Below are 27,417 nucleotides of genomic sequence, written 5' to 3' on the forward strand. Positions count from 1 at the left end.
CCCAACTCTTACACTACATGTATGGTTCTTTACTCCTCCCAGACATCCACCCTGATATCAGTCCCAGCATGAGGAGACATTGATGAGTCGTTCATCACTTTAGACTCAATCGTGTCCTTCCCTGGAATCGAGTCTCCCATCCCTTCCCTGCCCGAGCTCGATCACGGGTGCCCGACGAACACTGGAGTTTCACCGACTCACGGGTACTCTAAAAGAAATTGCGTTTGACTGTTTGACTGACTCACGGCGCTCGGGAAAGCCTCAAGTTGAACTGAATTGTGGGTGATTGGCGACCACTCCAGTTTCTCACGGTTGACAAAGACTCAAGTTTGACTGACTCACGGCTGTTCCACAAAGACTCCAGTTTCAGTGACTCATGGGTGCTCGAGTTTCGCAGACTTTCAGGTGCTTGATAAAGATTCAGGTTTCACTGACTCACGGGTACTTGACAAAGACTCAAGTTTAAGTTTAACTGAGTCACAGTGCTTGACAAGGACTCGAGTATGACTGACTCACAAGTGTTCAACAAAGACTCCAGTTTCAGTGACTCCAGTTTCGCAGACTTTCAGATGCTTGATGAAGACTCAATTTGCACTGACTCACGGTTGTTCGACAAAGACTCAAGTTTAACTGAGTCACATTGCTTGACAAAGACTCAAGTTTGACTGATTCACGGGTGCTCGACAAAGACTCCAGATTCAGTGACTCACGGGTGCTCGAGTTTTCGCAGACTTTCAGGTGACTGATGAAGACTCAAGTTTGACAGACTCACAAGTGTTCGACAAAGACAGTGACTCAGTCACTCAAGTTTCGCGGACTTTCAGTTGCTTGATAAAGATTCAGCTTTCACTGACTCATGGGTGCTTGGCAAAGACTCAAGTTTCACTGAGTCACGGTGCTTGACAAAGACTTGAGTTTGACTGACTCACGGGTGCTCGACAAAGACTCGAGTTTCAGTGACTCACGGGTGCTCGAGTTTCGCAGACTTTCAGGTGCTTGATGAGGATTCAGGTTTCAATGACTCACGAGTGCTCGACAAAGACTCGCATTTGACTGACTCACAAGTGTTCGACAAAGACAAGCGACTCAGTGACTCTTGAGTCACGGTGCTTGACGAAGACTTGAGTTTGACTGACTCACGAGTACTCACCAAAGTTTTTTTTTCACTGTGTCTGTTCCACAAATGGATAGCGTTCTCACACAACAATAACAATAACATAGAAAGTGAAAGTGACAGAATGCTGCTTGTGTGGGGGGACATGATACAAGATCGTCGCAGACAGGAAGTGAGCGACCGTCAGGCCATCATCATCATCAAATCAGATGAAAAGTCTAGTGTACGCGTAGGTATCAGTAGCATTGGGTTCCCGGATGAAGTTATGAATGAGGAACGTTTACAATCCATCCAAAAGTCAAAGCGGCTTCCTCGGCATGACCAAAAAAAGGAAAAGCTCTCGAAGCAGGAGATAAAATCCAAACAGTTTACATGCCGCGACGTCCTGCCGCCATTCAAATGTTTGTGTACACTTTGGCTTTAGCAGTACTGGGCTGTACTTCCTCTTCACCTCTCCGTGCTTCACGTCCGCGTCGGAGAACAGCAAGCGTCCTGGTGAAAGAAGCCATCTTTCTTTTTCATCATCTGGTCTCCTTTTAAGGAAGCGAGCATGCAGCCTTGTGGTGAGCCGACGGTCTCCCGCTTTGGCAAAGGACCAGGATGAGCACGAAGAGCAGCGACGTCAACTCCCGCCGAGATCTGCCGCTGCGCGACCTCTAAAAATGACCTCTTTCCCTCCACATTCCAGACACATTCTTTTCTGCTACGACAGGAAGGGGCCGGAATTTGAATAATGATGCTAACAACACCTGCTAACCAGGAAGACATTTCACTAGCGCTTCATTGCTTCTCTTTAGAAACATTATTTACATTTGTTACAAATAATGCTGACGGCCAGGAGTGGAGAGGGCACGCCATTCTTGTATTTTTTTTTGGCCCCGTGACGGGTTATCGTACAGTCAATACAAAATGTATGGTCAGCGAGTCGGTACGATGCACGGCTTATAAAGTATACAGTATACAGTATACAGTATACAGTATACAGTATACAGTATACAGTATACAGTATACAGTATACAGTATACAGTACATATACACACAAAGATAGCAGGTCTAGTTTGGGAGACATTCACTCCCCCCGGTCATAAACACAGCATCCCGCTTCATTGACAGCCTCCTTGCCATCATTACCATAAAAGGAATGGAGGCGTGGCATGTCCGCCATTGGAGCACAACTCATCCACGGCCTCTTTGTTTTTATGTCCTACCTCCCTGCAGTACTGCATGTACTGCCATGTATATCACCAATCATTTCTTTTCAGGCAAATATTCATGAATAAACACCTTGGAATATTATTAGTCCTGAGTTCAAATGTCTTCATATGTCTTATGACTTATATGGTGCCGTCCATCAATACAAATTGAGAACAATTTTAAAAGAATCAAGTCAAAAAATTAAAGGGGAAAAGTAGTGATTTTTAGGAGAATACAAGAAAAATAACACCGTCTTAAAAAGGGAATAAAAACACGTTAAGATAAAGTGGCCATCCATCATTACAAATTGCGAAAAATTCAGTAAAATAACAGTAATTTTAAAAGAATCAAGTCAAAAAATGAAAGGGGAAAAGTAGTCATTTTTAGGAGAATACAGGAAAAATAACACCGTGAAGTGAATAATAATAAGTGAATAAAAAACACGTTACGATAAAGTGGCCATCTATTATCCACCATCATTAGGTGCAACATGAACACACGTGTCTTTCTCTTTTTGGTGCATTCTAAAGCTACAAAAACAGCTAAAAAGAGACATCTCAGTCATGGATGTAATGGGACGCACCTATTTTTGCCGCTATTAAAAATCCTGCTTTGAATTGGGATCTTAGTGGGATTGAAATAAAACGACTCTTGCACCACATCTCATTTGCTGACATGCAAAAATCCTTCCTGAGAAAAAAGACAAGGCTTACCCAACAAGCAGAAGTCGGCGCTTTGCAGCTCCAAGACAGGAGCAGAGAGCGAGCTGAAGTTTTTATGTCCGACGTGGAGCCCCGCCTTCCTCGTCCACGCTGCATCCTTTTCCACGGTCGCCTAAATCCTGCTGGACTCGTCTGAAACACGCATTAATATTATTATTATTATTCCACCCACGGCCGAGTGTGGCAAAGCTGCATGGAAGTTGGGAACAATCACGGCACAAGTTGGACTTTCTTATCCAATGTCTTTATTCCATGTAGTCCTAATGACTCCTACTTTTCACGGGAATTTGGGAGGATCTGAAACATTTAAAAAGTCAAGCGCTTTACTGGAGTACAAACATATGAAACTGTCAGCACATGTTGGGCTTCACTTTTTATACAATTTCCTGTTTGTTTTTTAATGCCATGCTCACCTGTATCCAGAATAGTTCAAAGCAAGCAACAGAAAATGACACCATGCAATTTTGCTACTTTCATATTTCGGAAAACAAACAAACAAAAATGCCAAAGCCTATAAAAGTAGCAACTTGACTCCCCCACCCGTTTTTTTTTCCATCCATCCATTTTCGATACCGCTTATCCTCACTAGGGTCGTATGCTGGAGCCTATCCCAGCTGTCTTGGGGCGAGAGGCAGGGTACACCCAGGACTGGTGGCTAGCTAATCACAGGGCACATATAGACAAACAACCATTCACACTCACATTCATACCTATGGACAATTTGGAGTGGCTAATTAACCTAGCATGCACATAAAAATGACAAATCAGAGCATGTTGGGGGGGGGGCTGACCTGTAATAACTCAAAAACAAAAAATTGTTTTAAAAAAATTATGAAATTACAACTTAAAGGGGACCCTTGTATTGAGCTGTGGACTCCTATAGAGCAGCTACACACAATTACCAGCACAGAAAGCTTTCTAGATCTTGCAGAATCTGCACCTATTCCAGATGGATTTCCTTGGATTTCAGAAAGGGTCTGTTTTAATTTTAAAAGCTACTGCTTTTTTATTTATGTTGGTATATTCTTTTTAGGGAAATCTAAACGGCAAGTATCCTGTCTTCTCATTGGTCAGTCAATGAAACTCCCACTGACTCGTGTTGACAACATTTTTTTCTTTTCTTTGACATTGTGCATAGTGTAACTAGTGGTTATTTTTGGGGCTATTTATAAACACATTCTCTTTATGTTTCAATGAAATGGTATATTATAAATGTAACTATAACAATTAAATAGCCAGTCAAATACTGACGAATGAATAAAGAGAAAACATTGAATAGCATTTCAACCAGATTACGTAGCGAGGTGTGTGCATCTTACCAGACTTTTTATCCTCAGCCGTCAGCCACAGCAGCACCCGGTGGTTGCTTCCACGCTGGGATTCCACTGGAAGTGACGCCGTCGTCACGCCGTCGTCACGCCGTTTAGACACATTTTACGTGTGGTTTTCAACTTGTTTTCCTTCTCTTTCATTGCCTCCTCACTTTCCTCCAGCCTCTTCAACCTCACCGCGTTTGGAACCCTGGAACTGCCTCTCAGTCACTGGATGCTCTCAGTTTTCAACTTCCTACCTAGGTGTATATACTATACTATACTATACTATACTATACTATACTATGCTAGATAGACAGACAGACAGCTAGACAGATAGAGTAATAGAGTGGATGAGGATGCTGAGGTTGTCATTGGGAGTGACCAGGATGGATAGGATCAGGAAAGAGTACACCAGAGGGACAATACATGTTAGAGGCCTTGGAGATAAAGTCAGTTATCGGCCAGACTGAGAGATAGAGAATACATTAGTACTTCAACATATGCTTGAAGTACCAAAGAACGTCTGAGGCGGAGTGTTCAACATGAAGTCACACAAAAAGTGAGTTGAGTTGAACTTTATTCTACCATTTAACAACAACAACAACAACAACACTCAGACAATACAATTCTAGCAGGTACCTTAGCCCAAGCTCCACTCGCCCGGCGATTTATCCACGTTCACCTCAATTTCACCATCAAACATGGCGGGTTCCGTCCAATCATTGTCGGAGTCTGTCGTCGTTAGATAATCCATTCAACTTGCGTAACTCTCCCAGCACTTCCTGTCGGTGTTCACATCAATTTCGCCATCAAACATGGCGGTTTCATGTCTGTTGTCGTTAGGTAGACCGTGGTCACCGGTGCAACATCACTTTGTGTTTTGTTAATCCTCCTAGCATGCTAGCAAGCGCTTGGCTTTCACAGGAGAGATAGGACAGGGCTTTTACTGTCGGCATAGTATTATGGTTTACACATTTTGGAACGCACCACATTAAAAGGCGCATCATTGATTTTGGAGAAAATTCAAGACTTTTAAGTGCGGAAAATACGGTATGACTTTTTCTTGTTGAAGTCCATTTTTTTCTCTTTATATTTTGACATTAAACATGTTAAATTACTGCTGCTTTTTCCACTTTTGCTGTTGTTTTTTTACTTCTCAAATTATATTTTATTATATATATAAATAAATATATATTTTTTACTTCTCTTCATTCATTTTCTACCGCTTTTCCTCACGAGAGTTGCGGAGGGTGCTAAAGCCTATCCCAGCTGTGATTGGCTGGCTACCAGTCCAGGGTGTACCCCGCCTCTCGCCCCAAGACAGCTGGGATAGGCTCCAGCATGGCCGTGCCCCTGGTGAGGATAAGCGGTATATAACATGGCTGGATGTATGGATAAAGTAGATGCAGGTGGACACAGTAGCAGGTCAGACTAACAGTAACAGTAACCTCACATTAGGATTCTCCAGTGACGACACTAAAGGACATTTTAAAGATCTTCCATGCATTTCAGGTGGTGGCTTTGGCTTTTCCCTGATCCTCCACCTTTTCAATGGCTACTCTGATCTTCTCCTGGTCTCCCAGCAGCTGGCCAGCCTTCACGGGCCGCAGCTCTTTGTCCAGTTCCAGCAGCAAGGGGATCCCTGTGGGCAACGTCACGCCAGCGATATCCTCATCCGATATTCCTGGTGTGATCGTATGAAGAGAAAAATACCGTATTAGTAAAATCGGTATTAAGAGCACAGGGATGCTTTTAGTTAGCTAAACACAGACAATTGCCGAGAGCACCTGGATTTAATCTTAATATGCATGCTTAAAACAACATAAAAATGAAGAAATGGTCCCACTAAAAAGATGCTTTGATGATAATAGATTGTCCTTGAACCTAAATAAAACTAAAATCATGCTGTTCTACCATATCTTACTTATTGTGTGGAAATATGGGATAATAACTATAAAAGCAATCTTACTGGCTAAAAAGGTCAGTAAGGATAATTCATAATGCCATAATACAAGGATGAAGAGTCTTGAACCAGTCATGGTGTGCTATATATATAGTGCATCCGGAAAGTATTCACAGCGCTTCACTTTTTCTACATTTTGTCATGTTACAGCCTCATTCCAAACTGAATTAAATTAATCTCTTACCTCAAAATTCTACACAAAATACTCCATTATGACAATGTAAAAAAAGGGTTTTTTTTACATGTTTTGAATTTATTAAAAATAGAAAACGAAAAAAATCATATTTACATAAGTATTCACAGCCTTTGCTTAATACTTTGTTGAGCCACCTTTGGCAGCAATTACAGCCTCAAGTCTTTTTGAATATGATCCCACAAGTTTAGCACACCTATCTTTAGGCAGTTTTGACCATTCTTCTTTGCAATAAGTCTCAAGCTCCATCAGGTTGGATGGGAGACGTCTGTGCACAGCCATTTTCAGATCTCTCCAGAGATGTTCGATCCGATTCAAGTCTGGACTCTGGCTGGGCCACTCCAGGACATTCACGGAGTGGTTCTGAAGCCAATCTTTTGAGATCTTGGCTGTGTGCTAATGTCTACTGTCTATATGGTCAAGGTACATGACCAGTCTACTGAGGTCAAGAGCGCTCTGGAGCAGGTTTTCATCCAGGATATCTCTATATATTGCTGCATTCATTTTCCTTCTATCCTGACTAGTCTGCCAGTTCCTGCTGCTGAAAAACATCCCCACAGCATGATGCTGCCACCACCATGCTTCACTGTAGGGATGGTATTGGCCTGGTGATGAGCAGTGCCTGGTTTCCTCCAAACATGGCGCCTGGCATTCACACCAAAGAGTTCAATCTTTGTCTCATGAGACCAGAGAATTTTGTTTCTCATGGTCTGAGAGTCATTCAGGTGCTTTTTGGCAAATTCCAGACGGGCTGCCATGTTCCTTTTACTAAGGAGTGGCTTTCGTCTGGCCACTCTACCACACAGGCCTGATTGGTGGATTGCTGCAGAGATGGTTGTCCTTCTGGAAGGCTCTCCTCTCTCCACAGAGGAACGCTGGAGCTCTGACAGAGTGACCATCGGGGCCTTGGTCACCTCCCTGACTAAGGCCCTTCTTCCCCGATCGCTCAGTTTAGAAGGCCGGCCAGCTCTAGGAAGAGTCCTGGTGGTTCCAAACGTCTTCCATTTACGAATAATGGAGGCCACTGTGCTCATTGGGACCTTCAAAGCAGCAGAAATTTTTCTGTATCCTTCCCCAGATTTGTGCCTCAAGACAATCCTGTCTCGCAGGTCTACAGACAGTTCTTTTGACTTCATGCTTGGTGTTTGTGCTCTGACATGCACAGTCAACTGTGGGACCTTATATAGACAGTTATTATATTTCCAAATCATGTCCAATCAACTGAATTTACTGCAGGTGGACTCCAATTAAGCTGTAGAAAGATCTCAACGATGATCAGTGGAAAAAAGATGCACCTGAGCTCAATTTTGAACTTCATGGCAAAGGCTGTGAATAATTATGTAAATGTGATTTTTTTGTTTTCTATTTTTAATAAATTAAAAAAAAAGTCAAAAAAAAACGTTTTCACATTGTCATAATGGAGTATTTTGTGTAGAATTTTGAGGTAAGAGATTAATTTAATTCAGTTTGGAATGAGGCTGTAACATGACAAAATGTAGAAAAAGTGAAGCGCTGTGAATACTTTCCGGATGCACTGTATCACTATATTGACACTTACTATGGTACCCATTATGGCATTGGATGCTCATATCACAGAGTATGTGACAAAAAAATTAAAAAAAAGTGTAAAAAAATAAAAATTAAAACAAAAAAAAATTAAACTATATTAGGAAAGCAGGAAGTGAACAAATGTAACAGTTAGTGATTGTAAAAGTACCAGATGGAGGGGTAGGATTTAATAAGCTTTGCTTCTTCCTACTCCTTTTGGACATGTGGAACTGGGAACTGATTATGGGATGCATCTGATGCATGTTCAAATGAAATTAAACCACTACCATTACCAATGTGTAAACTACTGCAGTAGTTCTGGGGATGAAGCTGAGAGTGACTACACTGTGGGTATTAAAGCGTTTTTTAAATACCTTAAATGTTGTTAAACTTGACAATAACGTACACAGAAATACAGCAGTTAGAGGAACTAATGAAGAACTAATGTTCTTGGTCAAACATAAAATTAGAGTAGTTATTGAGGCAGTCGCAAGGTGGTTGGCGCTAGTCCTGGCGGCAAGCCCTCAACCCCATGGTGGGACACCCGAGGTCGGGGCTGCCGTCAAGCTGAAGAAGGGAGGTCTATCGAGCATGGATGGCTTGTGGAACTCCTGAAACAGCTGACGGGTACCGGATGGACCTTAGCATAGATCACAATACGGCGACTATATAAAATTTTTATTCAGCTGAGTCACTTGTCTCACATTGTCAAGCACATGTATTTATTGGGGATGAAAAAAAAAAACATCGGTTAATTATTATTATTATATTGATTTTTTACTTAATTTATATTATAATAATATTTAGTATATTATATAACTATTTAATATATTATATTTATAATTTAGTTAATTTTTGTGCAAAAGTCTGAGGCTACAGCATAATAGAGATGCACAATATGTTTTTGTTTTTTTTCATACCGGTATCAAAAACTTTCTGCCTCTCAAGACAGATATGGTGCAGATAACTGATTTTTTACTTTTTTGTATTTCGTACTTAAGTTACATTTTGATTTAAGTGTCCTAAATCATGCATGCTAGGTTAATTGGCCACTCCAAATTGTCCATAGGTATGAATGTGAGTGTGAATGGTTGTTTGTCTATATGTGCCCTGTGATTGGCTGGCCACCAGTCCAGGGTGGACCCCGCCTCTTGCTCCAGCACCCCCTCTACAACCCCTTGTGAGGATAAGTGGTAGAAAATGAATGAATGTATTTATCGGTAACAATCTGGCAAATGTTTCTAATGGGATGTCAGCCTCTGCACAAATTCATTCATTCATTTTCTACCGCTTTTTCCTCACAAGGGTCGCATTGCTACTAAATCTTCAACAACAACAGCTTGCGATGAAGGAAGATGTAGTCACCCATGCAACACACTTTTGTTAACGCACACATGAGGCAAACGGCTAAGTATGGTCCGTGTGTGGAGAATGTTTATTTACGGCTAATACGAGCAATGTCCAAACCTTCCTTATATATTAAAACCGTGAAAGACAACATGGTAAAAATATACTATTAAGTCATTTTCTCATCATTAGAGGAATCTATACCAGCACATAAAATATATCACCTAACCCTAGTATGTATATATATAATATTAAATATATATATATATACAGTGAAGAAAATAAGTATTTGAACACCCTGCTATTTTGCTATTTCTCCCACTTAGAAATCATGGAGGGGTCTGAAATTTTCATCGTAGGTGCATGTCCACTGTGAGAGAGATAAACTAAAAAGAAAAATCCAGAAATCACAATGCATGATTTTTTAACAATTTATTTGTGTGATACAGCTGCAAATAAGTATTTGAACACCTGTGTATCATCTAGAATTCTGACCCTGAAAGACCTGTTAGTCTGCCCATTAGAAGTCCACCTGCACTCCATGTATCATCCTGAATCAGATGTACCTGTTTGAGGTTGTTAGCTGCATAAAGACACCTGTCCACCCCATACAATCAGTAAGACTTTAACTTGTAACATGGCGAAGACCAAAGAGCTGTCCAAAGACACCAGAGACAAAATTGTACACCTCCACAAGGCTGGAAAGGGCTACGGAGCAATTACCAAGCAGCTTGGTGAAAAAAGGTCCACTGTTGGAGCTATCATTAGAAAATGGAAGAAGCTAAACATGACGGTCAATCTCAATCGGAGTGGAGCCCCATGCAAGATATCACCTCGTGGGGTCTCAATGATTCTAAGAAAGGTGAGGAATCAGCCCAGAACTACACGACAGGACTTGGTCAATGACCTGAAAAGAGCTGGGACCACCGTTTCCAAGGTTACTGTAGGTAATACACTAAGACGTCATGATGTGAAATCATGCATGGCACGAAAGGTTCCCCTGCTTAAACCAGCACATGTCAAGGCCCGTCTTAAGTTTGCATATGACCATTTGGATGATACAGAGGAGTCATGGGAGAAAGTTTTATGGTCAGATGAGACCAAAATAGAACTTTTTGGTCATAATTCCAATAAGCGTGTTTGGAGGAAGAAGAATGAAGAGTACAATCCGAAGAACACCATCCCTACTGTGAAGCATGGGGGTGGTAGCATCATGCTTTGGGGGTGTTTTTCTGCACATGGGACAGGACGAGTGCACTGCATTAAAGAGAGGATGACTGGGGCCGTGTATTGTGAGATTTTGGGGAACAACCTCCTTCCCTCTGTCAGAGCATTGAAGATGGGTCGTGGCTGGGTCTTCCAACACGACAACGACCCGAAGCACACAGCCAGGAAAACCAAGGAGTGGCTCCGTAAGAAGCATATCAAGGTTCTAGCATGGCCCAGCCAGTCTCCAGACCTGAACCCAATCGAAAATCTTTGGAGGGAGCTCAAACTCCGTGTTTCTCAGCGACAGCCCAGAAACCTGACTGATCTAGAGAAGATCTGTGTGGAGGAGTGGGCCAAGATCCCTCCTGCAGTGTGTGCAAACCTGGTGAAAAACTACAGGAAACGTTTGACCTCTGTAATAGCAAACAAAGGCTACTGTACCAAATATTAACATTCATTTTCTCAGGTGTTCAAATACTTATTTGCAGCTGTATCACACAAATAAATTGTTAAAAAATCATGCATTGTGATTTCTGGATTTTTCTTTTTAGTTTATCTCTCTCACAGTGGACATGCACCTACGATGAAAATTTCAGACCCCTCCATGATTTCTAAGTGGGAGAAATAGCAAAATAGCAGGGTGTTCAAATACTTATTTTCTTCACTGTATATATATTATATATATATTTAATATTATTATTGATGTGAGTGTGAATGGTTGTTGTTGTCACCAGTCCAGGGTGGACCCCGCCCCTCGCCCCACGACAGCTGGGATAGGCTCCAGCACCCTCGTGAGGATAAGCGGAAGAAAATGAATGAATGAATACTACTACTAATAATAAAAAGATATTTTTTGCTTACTCATTGTCTGATGTCAAAAGGCACCAAAAAACCCCAGAAAAATCGCCAACAACACGGCTAATACAGCTAGAACTTCCTGTGCATGTAGAAGGAAAGTCATCGTGTGAACATCAAGGCCATATGGGGGCTTTGGAGGCAGGTCTTTTGCGTGTGTGCATGAATGAAGTGTAAAGCAAACCAGATCCAGTATGATGAAAGGTCAATGTGGGCACTGCCGCCACAGGCAAGTGTAACATAAACTAGCTGGCCTTTTTGGACAGGTTCAACCTGCCATTTCTGCTTCAGCCGCCATCATGGGACAGGCTGCTGTTGGCCGAATGGCACCAGAGCGAATCCTGAATGTTTAAACGTGTGCGGTGTACCTTCCAGGTGTTTGAGCAGGGCCCTGCAGCTGTTTCCATGGGCAGAAATGAGCACGGTCCTGCCTTTCTGGATCTCTGGCACCACCGCGCTGTACCAGTAAGGGAGCAGCCTGTCCAGAACCTCCTTCAAGCTCTCGGCACGGGGCAGCTTCTCCTTGTCCACGTCGCACGTGGTGTACCTGCGATCGTTGTAGATTTCGTGGAAGTACGGGTGCGTTTCTTCTATAAGCGGCGGAGTGATGTCATAGCTCCTTCTCCATAACTTCACTTTCTCCTCACCGTGCTGGAGGGCCATTTCCGCCCGGTTCAAGCCTATCAATGCGCCGTAGTGGCGCTCGTTGAGCCTCCATGACTTCACCACAGGCACCCACTCCTGGCCCATGGCCTCCAGAACCAGCCAGGCCGTCTGGATGGAGCGGCTGAGAATGGAGGTGAAGACCATGTCGAACTTGTAGCCCAGTTCTTTCAGGAGCCTGCCGCAGTCCCGGGCCTCCTTTACGCCATCCTCGCTCAGCTTCTGATCCACCCAGCTGCAAAAACGGTTTTCCCGGTTCCACGCCCCCTCGCCATGCCTCAGCAGGAACAGTTTGTGCACGGACATCTGCTGCACCACAAACCTACACATGAACAACAAAACCAAACCCGTTTACACGTGTATACAACTGGAGTTTGCATGTTCTCCCCGTGTTTGCGTGGGTTTTCTCTGGGCAGATACACAGAAAATAATGTAAATACACACGCACACACACAGGAGTGGGAAGAAGACAATCTTATTTACACGCACCCACCAAAAGCATGACAAATGTATCATGTGAAATGATAGAACATGCCATGTCTCCCTACTGTGTGAGATTGTGTGTGTGTGTGTGTGCGTGTGTGTCGAGTATGGAGGGTGGGAGCGAGGGGCTTTCTTTGTAATTGTTTTCTTTTTAAATGTGGTAATTGTTTTTAATTCTGTAAAGCACTTGCTGCATGTCCTTTCAGGAAAAGTGCTCTACAGATAAAGTTGATTTGATTTGAACATTGATAGACATTTTCTATGGGAATAGTGAGGACCCCTTGGGGGAGAGTTTAAGCTAAAGGTTGAAGGTTAGCTCAGGCGGTGAGGAAATGAACACCACAGTGTTGCTACAATTAGCATCGCGCGTTAGGAAATATGTTCTAACCTCATATCATCAGCTTGCATGGTCATTTTCTTCCGTTCCCATTGATTAACACCATCAACATAGCTGCTCTCGCTCGCCCCCACGACGTAAAGCGTTTAGTAAACATTAATGGACGCCAGAAGCTTTACAGCGAACATCAAAATGCTGCTTTAAGAGTGGATTGGAACTCACCTTGCGTGGGTTTTAAAGCCGGTCGGAATGTTACTGCAACGGTCGTTTGTAATGTTGACAATATTTGGCCGGCCATGAAGGCGTCTTTGAGATTGATGATGATTGACAGCTTTGGGCCGCCAATCGGAATGGACGTTCTTGCACATGGGCGGTGCCTATGCTGACGTCTGCCCATATATGGAGAAGAACTGGAAACCCGGGGCAAGTTCACCAACGGAGAAGATGAGAAAAGAGCGGGTACTGTGAATTGTCCGGTAAAAGTACATTTTTGGTGATTAGAGTTTTAGAGACTTAAGGTGTGTGTTGTTGGCTGCCACGGCAGCTTGGGACGTAAATATGATCAAATGGTAACAGTTTACCCTGTAATTAGTAAGATTATTTGGGGAGAGGGGCTGTGGGGAGTTTAAACATTTTTTAAAAAGCCGATGCTATAAAGTGTAAGTTTTTACTGACAAGTACTAGGATACTTTCCAAAACAGCAATATAGAATGTTTATCATTGGCTTTTTGGTAATAATTACGCATTGCCTGATGTTTATCATCGGGTTTGTGGTAGTAATAAGGTATTATAATGTCTACTATGTTAACTGTAGCCTTTCTTGAAGTAGAGTAGATACAAAATATACAAGGAATAAAGACTGACACAGACACTGATATTTACCTTTTTATATCATAGGCAGGACTTGTATATATTGTACTTAGTAGATGTGTGTTGCATGTGTAACTACTTGACTGGACATCTTATATTACAATATTCAAATGTTACCCTACTGTATTGTACCCTATGTAGCTATAGTGTGTCATAATGGATGCCTCCCATTGAAAATGGTTATACATGAATTTATCTGTTCTTTATCATTTTAACGATCGTCCTCTGACTCATCATGTCTATCTGCAAATGCATTGGCCGAGACGTTAAACCCAAGAGTCTACTGGCCGGCGTCAAACAGCTTCTTCCTGCCCTCCATACCCGACATGGCGTCCACGTTCTTACGCCAGTCAGTCACTTCCTCTTTCTGCAATGAGAGATCATTCAATCATATCGTTTGAATTTGACCGATGGCTTGTCTGAGGAGTCTGTCATTGAAAAACAAAACAACTTCCTGACCTTCTCCTCCTCCTTCTTCACAGTCTTCAGGTTGGCTTTGAAGTCCACGGACTCCTTTACCTTGGAGCCCAGCAGTGCACCCAGCATGGCGTCTGCAGACACCCTCACTCTCTTCAGGTTGGGCCTCTTCATCTTACCCTTCAGCTCATAGATCTTCTGAGACAGGTCGCGCACCTTTTATTCAGATGTAATAATTGTTGGTCAGAGAAGAAATGGTCACGCTAAAAAGATGCTTTGATGATAATAGATTGTCCTTGAACCTAAATAAAACTAAAATCATGCTGTTTGCTAACAGCAGAAAGGACACGCACCAGCAAATACAAATAGACTGTGTAGACATTGAAAGGGAGAAGGAAAATACATTTCTGGGGATCACAATAGATGAAAATATGAGCTGGAAACCTCATATTACAAATATACAACATAAGGTGGACAGAAATATTTCAATACTGAACAAAGCTAAATTTGTTCTCAATCAGAAATCACTCCACACTCTTTATTGTTCTCTGGTTCTACCATATCTTACTTATTGTGTGGAAATATGGGATAATAACTAGAAAAGCAATCTTCACTGGCCAAATGTACTGCAAAAAAGGTCAGTAAGGGTAATTCATAATGCCGCCTACAGAGAACATACTAACTCCTTATTTGTAAAATGACAAATACTTCAACTTGCTGATATAGTTCATGTTCAAACAGCTAAAATAATGCATAAGGCTAAAAATAAGCAATTAGCTAAAAATGTCATCCAATACGTCTCTACAAGAGAGGAGAAATATGATCTCAGGGAAGAACTACATTTGAAACACTTATATGCTAGGACTACGTTATGCTAGCCATAACATTTCAGAATGTGGAATCAAACTATGGAATGGATTGAGTAAGGAAGTCAAACAATGCACAACGATGAGCCAATTCAAGAAACAATACAAGAAGTTGATGTTTGCTAAATACAAGGATGAAGAGTCTTCAACCAGTCATGATGTGCTATATATATCACTATATTGACACTTACTATGGTACCCATTATGGCATTGGATGCTCATATCACCGAGTACTTCCGTACGGGACAAAAATAAATTAAATTAAATTAAAATAAAAAAAACCCAAAAAACAACTATATTAGGAAAGCAGGAAGTGAACAAATGTAACAGTTAGTGATTGTAAAAGTACCAGATGGAGGGGTAGGATTTAATAAGCTTTGCTTCTTCCTACTCCTTTTGGACATGTGGAACTGGGAACTGATTATGGGATGTACTCAATTGGAATCTGATGCATGTTCAAATGAAATAAAACCATTACCATTTAAGACTTGTCATGACATTGGCACGGAATATTCAAAAAGCATAAAGCTTTATTGATATAAATGTTTTCCCAGCAGCACACTTATATAGTCTCCAGGTTGAGCAATACAACTGAATTTTTAAAAAATGCAATACAACATACCTCAATGTCGCTTTTGGCCACCTTTAAAGCGATGTCATAACGTTCCTCGTCCACAACATCGATCTTCTGGTGTAGCTCTTTGCAAAGATTCTGTAGACGTAATAGTAATGCATCTTTTTGTTATGGCGGCCCGGCTGGTGTATACTAGTATATGGTCGCCCTACTGGTGTATACTAGTATCTGGTAGCCCTACTGGCAGCCCTGTTGGTGTAGACTAGCATCTAGTGGCCCTACTGGTGTATACTAGTATCTGGTAGACCTACTGGTGTATACTAGTATCTGGTGGCCCTACTGGTGTATACTAGTATCTGGTAGACCTACTGGTGTATACTAGTATCTGGTGGCCCTACTGGTGTATACTAGTATCTGGTAGCCCTACTGGCAGCCCTGTTGGTGTATACTAGCATCTGGTGGCCCTACTGGTGTATACTAGTATCTGGTGGCCCTACTGGTGTATACTAGTATCTGGTGGCACTACTGGTGTATACTAGTATCTAATTGTCAAGCAATTTAATCAAAGAGTTGAGAAACAAGATTGAATTCAAGAAAGAAGTCATTGCAAAGTACAAAGAAGGCTTCTACTCTATGCTGTCTTCACCAACGAGAGTATTCAGTAGAGGTAAACGTCATGTTAAATGTTCATTCATTTTATTCATTATTTATGTGTATTAGGCATTATTTTATGCAGGTAAAACAAATGATTCTCTAAAAAATTTATTTCTTGTTAATATTTTGAATGTCTGGAACTGAATAATTGGATTGACGTTATTCCTTATGGGAAAAGTTGCCTCAGATTTTGTGCGGAATTAATGAACAAAAACCAAAGACAACATCCTTGAAATCTTTAGTTATTGTGATATTGCAGTTTCTCAATAGATCATCATTCCAGTGGCATAAAGGTTTTTGGGGGGTGTATTGTTTTGGCCCAGCGAAACACGAGTGGAAATATTTTCAGTTCCTCATACCTGCAGATCTTGCGCTGACATGCCAGACATCTCCAATGCAGGGACTCTCTCAGACAGGGTTCTCTCTCGCTCATCCCTTCTTATTTGCTTGTCGTTCTCCAGCATCACCATGGCCTTCTTGATCATTTTGGTCTGATGGACAGATGTCATATTGGACGCAGATGTAATTGAAATGTAATTGTACTTTATGTAAATGTTTTTACCTTCAGAAACAGTCTGCGAGATGCAGAGATTTTTGGCCTCTGGGGAAGAACATGTATAGATGAATAGTCACGTCATCAATTTCTTGGAAGTTGCAAAACTTCACTTAGCAACCTTTGGATCAATTTAGTAGTAAGCATAATTCATAATGCCGCCTTCAGAGAACATACTAACTCCTTATTTGTAAAATCTCAAATACTTCAACTTGCTGCTATAGTTCATCTTCAAACAGCTAAAATAATGCATAAGGCTAAAAATAAGCAATTAGCTAAAAATGTCATCCAATACTTCTCTTTAAATTAAATTAAATGTAATTTTTTTTAAACTATATTAGGAAAGCAGGAAGTGAACAAATATAACAGTTAGTGATTGTAAAAGTACCAGATGGAGGGGTAGGATTTAATAAGCTTTGCTTCTTCCTACTCCTTTTGGACATGTGGAACTGGGAACTGATTATGGGATGCACTCAATTGGAATCTGATGCATGTTCAAATGAAATAAAACCATTACCATTAATTTGTAACACTAAGTTTTACTTTTGGCAGTAAAGGGTACTCACCGAAGACCTGAGTGTGGAACACGAAGGTGACATTGGGAGACAACAAGCATGTTTGTTACATTTCTGACATTTGAGCAGAGTTACAATGAAACATAATTAGACTCACGCGTCAGACATGCTTTCGGCTCTTTGACTTCTTCTGTGACGGGAGAAAGCACAAGAACATCTAAAAACATGGCCGACTTTGTCCGGAGGTCGAACACGCGCCGTAGTCACGGTTGACCCTCTGACAAAATGTATCTAAAAGAAGAACCATAAAACAAAGTATGGAAAAGAATCATTCATTTTTATCTTACCTTCCACAATACGCAACAAAATGCTGGCAGGCTCCTTTTTCACAAATGAGAGAGACACAACAAACAAGGGTGGATATATAGATTCCAGCCTCCCTGTGAGTGGCTCTCCAAAATAGACCCTCTGTTCTCGCCATTCTGGGCTGGACGTGTGAAAATGTCCACCTGTGATGCTTTCTTAAGAGCCGCCAGTCTCCTTCAAGAGTAATTGAATGGATGAAAGAAGCTTTAGTGCCACCTAGTGGCTAGGAATTGAAGTGCTCCATCATGAATGGGCATTCAGTCATTCATTTTGAATGTGAGGGTCCCTCTCATTCCCACACATATACTCCGTCGTGCTGCGGCTAATCTTCATTCCTCTCTTTTCCAGGGCAAACCTCCACTCTTCCAGCATCTCCTCCACCTGTTCCCTACTCTCACCACGAATCCCAATGTCATCTGCAAACATCATAATCCATGGAGATTCTTGTCTAAGCTCATCTGTCAGCCTGTCCATCACCATAGCAAACAAGAAGGGGCTCAGAGCTGATCCCTGATGCAGTCCCACCTCCACCTTGAACTCTTGAACCCCATCTTCCCCCTGTCTTCCAGTCCTCATCCATGTCCTGCACCACTTCAACATCTTCTCTGTCACTCCAGACTTCCTCATACAATACCACAGTTCAGAATCAGAATCATGGAATCCCAGCGTGGAAGCAACCACCGGGTGCTGCTGTGGCTGACGGCTGAGGATAAAAAGTCTGGTAAGATGCACACACCTCGCTACGTAATCTGGTTGAAATGCTATTCAATGTTTTTCTCTTTATTCATTCGTCAGTATTTGACTGGCTATTTAATTGTTATAGTTACATTTATAATATACCATTTCATTGAAACATAAAGAGAATGTGTTTATAAATAGCCCCAAAAATAACCACTAGTTACACTATGCACAATGTCAAAGAAAAGAAAAGAATTTTGTCCAGACGTGTCAGTTGGAGTTTCATTGACTGACCAATGAGAAGAAGGATACTTGCCATGTTAGATTTCCCGGAGTTATTTGACATTTCTGAAAAAGAATATATCAACGTAAATAAAAAAGCAGTAGCTTTTAAAATTAAAACAGACCCTTTCCGAAATCCAAGGAAATCCATCTGGAATAGGTGCAGATTCTGAAAGATCTAGAAAGCTTTCTGTGCTGGTAATTGTGTGTAGCTGCTCTATAGGAGTCCACAGCTCAATACAAAGGGTCCCCTTTAAGAGAAAAAAGTTGTAATTTCATGATTTTTTTTAAACAATTTTAAAACAATTTTTTGTTTTTGAGTTATTACAGGTCAGCCACCCCCCCCACCAGCATGCTCTGATTTGTCATTTTTATGTGCATGCTAGGTTAATTAGCCACTCCAAATTGTCCATAGGTATGAATGTGAGTGTGAATGGTTGTTTGTCTATATGTGCCCTGTGATTGGCTGGCCACCAGTCCAGGGTGGACCTGCTAACGGATATTGCTGTCGATTTTTAATAATGAACGGATGTTTTGCACCCATTTAAAAACTGTATTAAAGGGGACCTCTTATGCTAATTTTTCTGCCCTTTGTATTGAGTTGCGGACTCTTATAGAGCAGCTACACACAATAACCCGCATGGAAAGCTTTCTAGGTCTTCCAGAATCTGCACCTATTCCTGCTGTATTTCCTTGGATTTCCAAAATGGTCTGCTTTAATTTATTCCACCCACGTAGGGCAGAAAAGTAGGAAAAACCCAATAGGTCCCCTTTAAATAGGGGTGTCACAAGATCTCGTGCCACCATATCTCGCAAAATTAAAATGTGACACAATTTCTCATTGAGAGAAAAATGTCTCGTGGGCACTAGGCCTGGGAAAATAGGATATCGATATACAGTGCATCCGGAAAGTATTCACAGCGCTTCACTTTTTCTACATTTTGTCGTGTTACAGCCTCATTCCAAACTGTATTAAATTAATCTCTTACCTCAAAATTCTACACAAAATACTCCATTATGACAATGTGAAAAAAGTTTTTTGTAACATGTTTTGAATTTATTAAAAATAGAAAACAAAAAAATCACATTTACATAAGTATTCACAGCCTTTGCTTAATACTTTGTTGATCCACCTTTGGCAGCAATTACAGCCTCAAGTCTTTTTGAATATGATCCCACAAGTTTAGCACGCCTATCTTTAGGCAGTTTTGACCATTCTTCTTTGCAATAAGTCTCAAGCTCCATCAGGTTGGATGGGAGACGTCTGTGCACAGCCATTTTCAGATCTCTCCAGAGATGTTCGATCGGATTCAAGTCTGGACTCTGGCTGGGCCACTCCAGGACATTCACGGAGTGGTTCTGAAGCCAATCTTTTGAGATCTTGGCTGTGTGCTAATGTCTACTGTCTATATGGTCAAGGTACATGACCAGTCTACTGAGGTCAAGAGCGCTCTGGAGCAGGTTTTCATCCAGGATATCTCTATATATTGCTGCATTCATTTTCCTTCTATCCTGACTAGTCTGCCAGTTCCTGCTGCTGAAAAACATCCCCACAGCATGATGCTGCCACCACCATGCTTCACTGTAGGGATGGTATTGGCCTGGTGATGAGTAGTGCCTGGTTTCCTCCAAACATGGCGCCTGGCATTCACACCAAAGAGTTCAATCTTTGTCTCATCAGACCAGAGAATTTTGTTTCTCATGGTCTGAGAGTCATTCAGGTGCTTTTTGGCAAATTCCAGACGGGCTGCCATGTTCCTTTTACTAAGGAGTGGCTTTCGTCTGGCCACTCTACCATACAGGCCTGATTGATGGATTGCTGCAGAGATGGTTGTCCTTCTGGAAGGCTCTCCTCTCTCCACAGAGGAACGCTGGAGCTCTGACAGAGTGACCATCGGGGCCTTGGTCACCTCCCTGACTAAGGCCCTTCTTCCCCGATCGCTCAGTTTAGAAGGCCGGCCAGCTCTAGGAAGAGTCCTGGTGGTTCCAAACGTCTTCCATTTACGAATAATGGAGGCCACTGTGCTCATTGGGACCTTCAAAGCAGCAGAAATTTTTCTGTATCCTTCCCCAGATTTGTGCCTCAAGACAATCCTGTCTCGCAGGTCTACAGACAGTTCTTTTGACTTCATGCTTGGTGTTTGTGCTCTGACATGCACAGTCAACTGTGGGACCTTATATAGACAGTTATTATATTTCCAAATCATGTCCAATCAACTGAATTTACTGCAGGTGGACTCCAATTAAGCTGTAGAAAGATCTCAACGATGATCAGTGGAAAAAAGATGCACCTGAGCTCAATTTTGAACTTCATGGCAAAGGCTGTGAATAATTATGTAAATGTGATTTTTTTGTTTTCTATTTTTAATAAATTCAAAAAAAAGTCAAAAAAAACGTTTTCACATTGTCATAATGGAGTAATTTGTGTAGAATTTTGAGGTAAGAGATTAATTTAATTCAGTTTGGAATGAGGCTGTAACATGACAAAATGTAGAAAAAGTGAAGCGCTGTGAATACTTTCCGGATGCACTGTACATTTATGAATGAATCGGACAATCAATGAAAATGAAGTGGATCATGAAAAATTCAATTAATTCAAATAATGATAATAAATAGTAAATAAAGAAATAATGTAATATAATAAATAAAATAGTAATTAATGAGCTGGACCGCAGAGTGAAGGCAAAGGGGCCAACAAGTGCTAAGACTGTTGGAAAACCATTTCAGGCCCGAGTGGTTAGCGTGCAGACCTCACAGGTAGGAGACCAGGGTTCAATGCCACCCTCGGCCATCTCTGTGTGGAGTTTGCATGTTCTACCCGTGCATGTGTGGGTTTTCTCCGGGTACTCCGGTTTCCTCCCACATTCCAAAAACATGCTAGGTTAATTGGCCACTCCAAATTGTCCATAGGTATGAATGTGAGTGTGAATGGTTGTTTGTCTATATGTGCCCTAGGATTGGCTGGCCACCAGTCCAGGGTGGACCCCGCCTCTCGCCCAAGACAGCTGGGATAGGCTCCAAAATGAAAATGAATGAATTCCTTGTGGACTCTTTTTGCATTCAATCCAGTGGCCAGTGAGGGAAAGATATGCAATAGGGAAGGCTGATAATTAGAGGTTATCACATGGTTTGTCTGGTATCAGGCCAGGCATCATGCCCCCCAAGTGTCAGTATCAGATCTATCTGATTCTAGCACGCCATGATACTGGGCCTGATACCAGACAAACCATGTGATGATCTTATTATCACATACTATTTAATCATGAGCTTATTATCACGTACTTTGGTTTTTCCATCATGTAACGTGCCAGAGAGTTGAATTTTGATTTGAGAGAATTAGGCTCGTATTCATCCCCATTTTCTTTTCTGATTGATAAAATAATGTAGCGACCCTGACGTGTTCATGTTGACATGTTGTGCTCTTGAGTGTCTGACTGTTCCGCGTGACTGTGAATGCACCAGGGGTGGGGGCGTGTCGTGTTGAGCAAGCACTGTTGCGTTGCTGGCGGTGGTTGCAACGGCGTGGTTACGGCCAACAGTAGCCAATATTGTTGTGTAATAAAAGCTTGTTAACGATCACAGTCGTGTCCTTTCCATAGTGTCGGCAATGACGTTACAATAAACATAGACACGTATTTGTCTAACTCAGGCGGGGGAATACTTTATACCAGTCTTCGTTCGTTCTTGCAGTTGCAGTCGCCCTTGGTTTTCCGACTTGTATTTGCATTTTTAGTTTTTTCGATCATTTTAAGAGTGTCCTGGTGATGGTGATAAAACGTTCCATTACTAATACTCTGTTTGCTATTTTCCCTATTTGTCTTTCGCCGGGGTTGTCAACCGCTGACATGTTGACAGAGCACAGACGGCAGCAAAACAAACGCTCGTGCGCTGTTCTCTGATTGGTTGTTTCACGGGCACGATACCAGAGCAGCGCGCTCTGAGTGGACAGCTACGGGGGCTGATACTGACATTGTTAAACTCTATAGTTTATCAGTATCACTGCCCTGGGCTTTGACACAGTATCATTTCAGCCTTTTCCCGTATCATTCATGGGCACTTTCTAGGGTACAGGGCCAATTAACACTGTAGTATGTGATAATTATCAGTACCGGGAATTACCAGACCGATATCAGCCTAAAAATGGGATATCGGTCCACATCAGTATCAAGAGATTTTCACAATCATAAAATCTGATACAACATTCATTCATTTTCTACCGCTTATCCTCGCGAGGGGTGCTGGAGCCTATTCTAGCTGTCTTGGGGCGAGAGGCGGGGTATACCCTGGACTGGTGGCCAGCCAATCCCAGGGCACATATAGACAAACAACCATTCACACTCACATTCATACCTATGGACAATTTGGAGTGGCCAATTAACCTAGCATGTTTTTGGAATGTGGGAGGAAACCGGAGTACCCGGAGAAAACCCACACATGCATGGGGAGAACATGTAAATTTCCACACAGAGATGGCCGAGGGTGGAATTGAACCCTGGTCTCCTAGCTGGGAGGTCTGCGTGCTAACCACTCGGGCGCCGTGCAGCCCTTCTGATATGTCATTACACAAATCTATACCAGCTGACATCGGTAGAGCTGGACAATATCAACATGTCGGTTTTCTGCCAAAAAGCCAAGCTATACACTTTATGCTATTTCATTTGGAAATGCCCAAAGAACTGTATTAGCAAATGCTGTGAAACAGAGAGGGTTGTATCATATGATGCATCCCAATGCAACCTGTATGCATGTTCTTAAGAATACGAAACCATGACCAAATATGCTTAAAAAACATTTAATCCTTGTTCTGATCCTTCTTTGTCTGCAAATTGGCAAATTGGAATTGTGTTTGTAACTGTACTTGAAGTCTCAACCCGTGTAACTCGGTAACTCTTTTCTTATTGGCCGGCGTCAAACAGCTTCTTCCTGCCCTCCATTCCGGACATGGCCTCCACGTTCTTGCGCCAGTCAGTCACTTCTTCCCGCTGGAGAAGACAAAGAGGAGGTGAAATATGACACCATCACGACTTATCAATGAGGAAAGTTGACTTTGAACCAGCATTACTTTTTCTTCCTCCTTCTTGACGGTCTTCAGGTTAGCTTTGAAATCGGCTTTCATCAGTTTGGACGTGTCCGAGTAAGCACCCAGCATGTCATCTGTACTTTTCTTCACCCTTTTTAAGCTTGGGCGCTTGATCCCCTTCAGCTCCACGATCTTCTGTCGCAGCGATACGATCTGAATGGAACAACGCAACCGATCACTTTGTCGCTAGAACCGTGACGACCGGAGCTGGTCAAATGGGGAAGCCGCAATCTGTAAAATGTTAGCACGTTAGCAACGGGCCTTAAGCTCAACCGGAGATGATCGGCATCTCACTAAGTGGGTCACACAGTAGTAGCGCCAAAGTCCTCAAGAATACGCTCTTATTAAACCAGCAGGTTTGAACCCCATAACAAAAATGTCGTTTCTGACGTTTCTTACTCTACAAAACACCCATTGTAACTTCATGATGTTTAGCTGAATCGGCCCAAAATTTGGTCCACACCTTGAGGAGACTGATAAGCACCTGTGGACTAGGGGTGTGAATCTCAGCACTGAGGACCATTCCATACACATCTCCATGCACTGCCAGCGATACCATACTTTAACCACACATGGAATTTTCTGGCGATACGAATCACCCTCTGCACGATATCATACCATGCGATAATCATTTCATTCAAATCAATGCAATCTGATATGATATGGTGCAATTTCTTGCGATATGATGCAATTTAACATGATGCAAATAAGCAAAGGGAAAAAATTGCATTAAGTATGGTAATGGTAATGGTAATGTAATGGTAATGGTTTTATTTCATTTGAACATGCATCAGTTTCCAATTGAGTGCATCCCATAATCAGTTCCCAGTTCCACATGTCCAAAAGGAGTAGGAAGAAGCAAAGCTTATTAAATCCTACCCCTCCATCTGGTACTTTTACAATCACTAACTGTTACATTTGTACACTTCCTGCTTTCCAAAATACAGTTTAAGTTTGTTTTTTGTTTTTTTTTAATAATGCAGCTCGTACGGAAATACTCGGTGATATGAGTATCCAATGCCATAATGGGTACCATAGTAAGTGTCAATATAGTGATATATAAAGCACATCATGACCTTGTATCATGACCTTGATCCTTGTATTTAGCAAACATCAACTGCTTGTATTGTTTCTTGACCCTCGTGAGGAAAAAGCGGTAGAAAATGAATGAATGAATGAATGAATGAATGTGCCTCACGGCTTCCATCCGTATTCAATACAAAATGCTTGCATCGGATTTTACCGACACCCACAAACGCATCGCAATGAATCTAGATTTCACCCGTCAATTGCATCCATACCCTGTAAATGAGTCGATTCACTCGCATCGCTCGCATGCGCATGGATGTATCAATTAATATCGATTATTTTCCCCACCCTTACTGTGAACCATTTGAGCAAGGTTGGTTGAAAAACGTGTCCCCATCTTTTCAGGGCACGAACAGGAACCAGTTGTCCAGAAGTCATTGGCCATTCATCTAATGATGATAAAACTTTGAGTATACTAGCTTGTCTTTTTCAGCAAAGTTTTCCCAAATATGGTTCCAGACATGCTGGAGCAGAGGCAGGCAACCTTTTTGTCATATTCGAAAAATTGGAAAAATATTAGGTTGCAACACCAAGAACTGCCTCAAATGGACCTCCTGGTACTAAAGGTCGCTTATCCCTGCTTTGGGCCATGGAGTTTCACTCGACAGGGGTGCTGTTCTTTGACTTTTTTAAAGATGAGAGATTTCCTGTACCTCATTTTCACTCTTGGCCACCTTCATTTCCATATCGTATCGAGCTTCATCAGCCACATCAATCTTACGATGTATCTCTCGGCACAGTTCCTGCCAAAGTAGCAGAGCCCATTGGTACCAATGCCTTCAATCCACATGTGGACTTTGTGGTCTTGGTACCTTGAGGTCTTGAACTGACAGGTCTGAGATCTTCGGTGAAGGGAAACATTCACGGATGACTCTTTCTTTCTCCACTTTTTTTGCTTCGCCCTCATCCGTAAGCATTGAAGCTGCCTTTCTCAGCAACATGGACTTCAATGGAAGAAGACATTCACGTGCGGCATTATTTGGATAGAGAAAGTCATAAACAGGTTTTCCATGCCCCAACTACTACTACAACTTCCTACTTTGCCTAAATTCACGTATTTTGGGTGGGAAGTCTGTAGTCTGGAAACTTGGTAATGGTTTTATTTCATTTGAACATGCATCAGATTCCAATTGAGTGCATCCCATAATCAGTTCCCAGTTCCACATGTCCAAAAGGAGTAGGAAGAAGCAAAGCTTATTAAATCTTCCCCTCCATCTGGTACTTTTACAATCACTAACTCTTACATTTGTTCACTTCCTGCTTTCCTAATATAGTTTAAGGTTTTTTTTGTTTCATTTTTTAAATTTAATTTAATTATTTTTTATCACGTACGGAAGTAGTCGGTGATATGAGCATCCAATGCTATAATGGGTACCAAAGTAAGTGTCAATGTAGTGATATATATAGCACATCATGACTGGTTGGTGCTTGACTCACCTTCAAGTGCAGTCGCCGTGAAGCAGAATAATTGGCTTTTCTCTGTGAAACAGAAGACAATTGATGCGTCTTTGCCGACAGACAAGCATTATTAATGCCGGTACCAAAACGTTTTTGGATAGAGTCTACAAACCGTAACGGAGGCATGCAAACGAGAACTTGTCTAACTCACGGATGGTGCCAACCTGACAATATTGCACATAACAAACCGCCAGTTTTAGTATCGATTCGGATACCCACGAACACTTTTGTCATGGTTTTGCCCCGGTTATTGCACAATATTGCATTTGCATTCTAACTAAAGCGAGCCCTAACAAAGCCTTGCTAACTCATAAAGCGTGCATTTTTTCATTGAGTGCAAATGCTAAAGAAGCCGCCATGGGGCCACAGGAAGTTGCGAGTGCCTAATGGCTTACTACATCCAATCAGATAATTGTCATCACTACACTGCTCCCAGTCACCAAGGGACATTGTACATTCGCCAGGGATTGTTTTGAGTTAAAATCGTGTGTATTTTGCCCCGTTTCCAGTTCCAAAAAATGATAAATTAATACAAATTGTTGAATTATCACTTTAAAGGGGACCTATTATGGTGTTGTGAAATGCCATTGACAGCGAATAGCTGGCCGGGAATCAGAAACTCCAACCACTTCTGCCTGATGCTTGCCTCTTTAGGCAAGGTAGCGTTCCCTCACATGTCCTGCTCCATGCTCTGTGCTAACGGTCAAATCTTTCGACCAAAGCGAAGCAGAGCGGGTTTAGGCCTATCGAGCGAGTCCCCGGGCATACCCATATAAGGACGTCAGTGTAACCAGGTGTTACAAAATAAAGAAACCTAGCTTGCATACCCATGCCACCCCAGTAGGGGCAATTGGTTACGGCATCTCTTAGCATTCACACGCAGAAATTGCAACTTCACACTACATTCATGGAAGTATTGTCAGAGAGTTCTTTGTTGTACTCACCGGTCTTTGTGAAAATGTGACAGGAAAGAAGACAAAATCAATCATATTTTTTTTTACTGATCAAATTAAATGCACAAATCAAAGTAACAATACTTACCCTTCAGACATTTCTGTGGAAAACAAATGCACA

The 27,417-nt window shown here is 41.9% G+C and overlaps 4 protein-coding genes and 1 long non-coding RNA gene across 6 annotated transcripts in view; 1 reads left to right on the plus strand and 4 right to left on the minus strand.

Moving 5' to 3' along the window:
• Positions 1-3,610: 3,610 nt before the first annotated feature.
• Positions 3,611-27,417, minus strand: part of LOC131137915 (potassium voltage-gated channel subfamily A member 1-like) — a 93,785-nt gene continuing 69,978 nt past the window's right edge. Inside the window, exon 3 of one of the 2 annotated variants that reach the window (XR_013627569.1) lies at positions 3,611-3,769. The gene's annotated coding sequence lies outside the window, so the exon portion shown is untranslated. Of the gene's footprint in view, positions 3,770-22,998; positions 23,096-27,417 lie in introns of those variants that run through there. The other variant, XR_013627570.1, reaches the window with a different exon arrangement.
• On the minus strand, positions 4,892-13,324 carry bpgm (2,3-bisphosphoglycerate mutase). The gene is made up of 3 exons (XM_058086341.2): positions 13,164-13,324; positions 11,827-12,443; positions 4,892-6,027 (listed from the first exon to the last, which is right to left on the minus strand). The coding sequence occupies exons 1-3, from the start codon at positions 13,307-13,309 to the stop codon at positions 5,852-5,854; spliced, it is 939 nt and encodes a 312-aa protein (XP_057942324.2). The 5' UTR covers positions 13,310-13,324; the 3' UTR covers positions 4,892-5,851.
• Positions 13,829-17,108, minus strand: LOC131137926 (troponin I, slow skeletal muscle-like). Its single transcript, XM_058086347.2, has 5 exons — positions 16,885-17,108; positions 16,682-16,813; positions 15,717-15,806; positions 14,271-14,444; positions 13,829-14,178 (listed from the first exon to the last, which is right to left on the minus strand). Exons 2-5 carry the CDS (start codon positions 16,805-16,807, stop codon positions 14,092-14,094), a joined length of 477 nt encoding a protein of 158 aa, XP_057942330.2. The 5' UTR covers positions 16,808-16,813; positions 16,885-17,108; the 3' UTR covers positions 13,829-14,091.
• Positions 14,186-24,148, plus strand: LOC144898641 (uncharacterized). Its single transcript, XR_013627573.1, has 3 exons — positions 14,186-14,387; positions 18,105-18,477; positions 23,633-24,148. It is a non-coding gene; the product is annotated as an uncharacterized LOC144898641 (long non-coding RNA).
• On the minus strand, positions 23,370-26,816 carry LOC131137923 (troponin I, slow skeletal muscle-like). Its single transcript, XM_058086343.2, has 5 exons — positions 26,323-26,816; positions 25,698-25,829; positions 25,539-25,628; positions 23,779-23,949; positions 23,370-23,698 (listed from the first exon to the last, which is right to left on the minus strand). Exons 1-5 carry the CDS (start codon positions 26,467-26,469, stop codon positions 23,612-23,614), a joined length of 627 nt encoding a protein of 208 aa, XP_057942326.2. The 5' UTR covers positions 26,470-26,816; the 3' UTR covers positions 23,370-23,611.

Source organism: Doryrhamphus excisus, linkage group LG6 (genome assembly GCF_037039965.1).
Source record: "Doryrhamphus excisus strain RoL-2023G ecotype Guam linkage group LG6, RoL_Dexc_Guam_v1.1, whole genome shotgun sequence".
Classification (NCBI taxonomy): domain Eukaryota; kingdom Metazoa; phylum Chordata; class Actinopteri; order Syngnathiformes; family Syngnathidae; genus Doryrhamphus; species Doryrhamphus excisus.

What these genes read in the sequence shown, in the direction of transcription:
- LOC131137926 (XM_058086347.2), bottom strand. Translation starts at nt 16,807, where the DNA reads ATGATCAAGAAGGCCATGGTGATGCTGGAGAACGACAAGCAAATAAGA. An exon ending in TGTCAGCGCAAGATCTGCAG is followed by an intron (nt 15,807 to 16,681) that starts GTATGAGGAACT and finishes TTACGTCTACAG; the next exon opens with AATCTTTGCAAAGAGCTACA. An exon ending in TGGCCAAAAGCGACATTGAG is followed by an intron (nt 14,445 to 15,716) that starts GTATGTTGTATT and finishes TCTGAATAAAAG; the next exon opens with GTGCGCGACCTGTCTCAGAA.
- LOC131137923 (XM_058086343.2), bottom strand. Translation starts at nt 26,469, where the DNA reads ATGCCTCCGTTACGGTTTGTAGACTCTATCCAAAAACGTTTTGGTACC. An exon ending in CACGGCGACTGCACTTGAAG is followed by an intron (nt 25,830 to 26,322) that starts GTGAGTCAAGCA and finishes CTTCCATTGAAG; the next exon opens with TCCATGTTGCTGAGAAAGGC. An exon ending in TGTCAGTTCAAGACCTCAAG is followed by an intron (nt 25,629 to 25,697) that starts GTACCAAGACCA and finishes CTACTTTGGCAG; the next exon opens with GAACTGTGCCGAGAGATACA.
- bpgm (XM_058086341.2), bottom strand. Translation starts at nt 13,309, where the DNA reads ATGTGCAAGAACGTCCATTCCGATTGGCGGCCCAAAGCTGTCAATCAT. An exon ending in GGCTTTAAAACCCACGCAAG is followed by an intron (nt 12,444 to 13,163) that starts GTGAGTTCCAAT and finishes GTTCATGTGTAG; the next exon opens with GTTTGTGGTGCAGCAGATGT. An exon ending in CCTGCTCAAACACCTGGAAG is followed by an intron (nt 6,028 to 11,826) that starts GTACACCGCACA and finishes CGATCACACCAG; the next exon opens with GAATATCGGATGAGGATATC.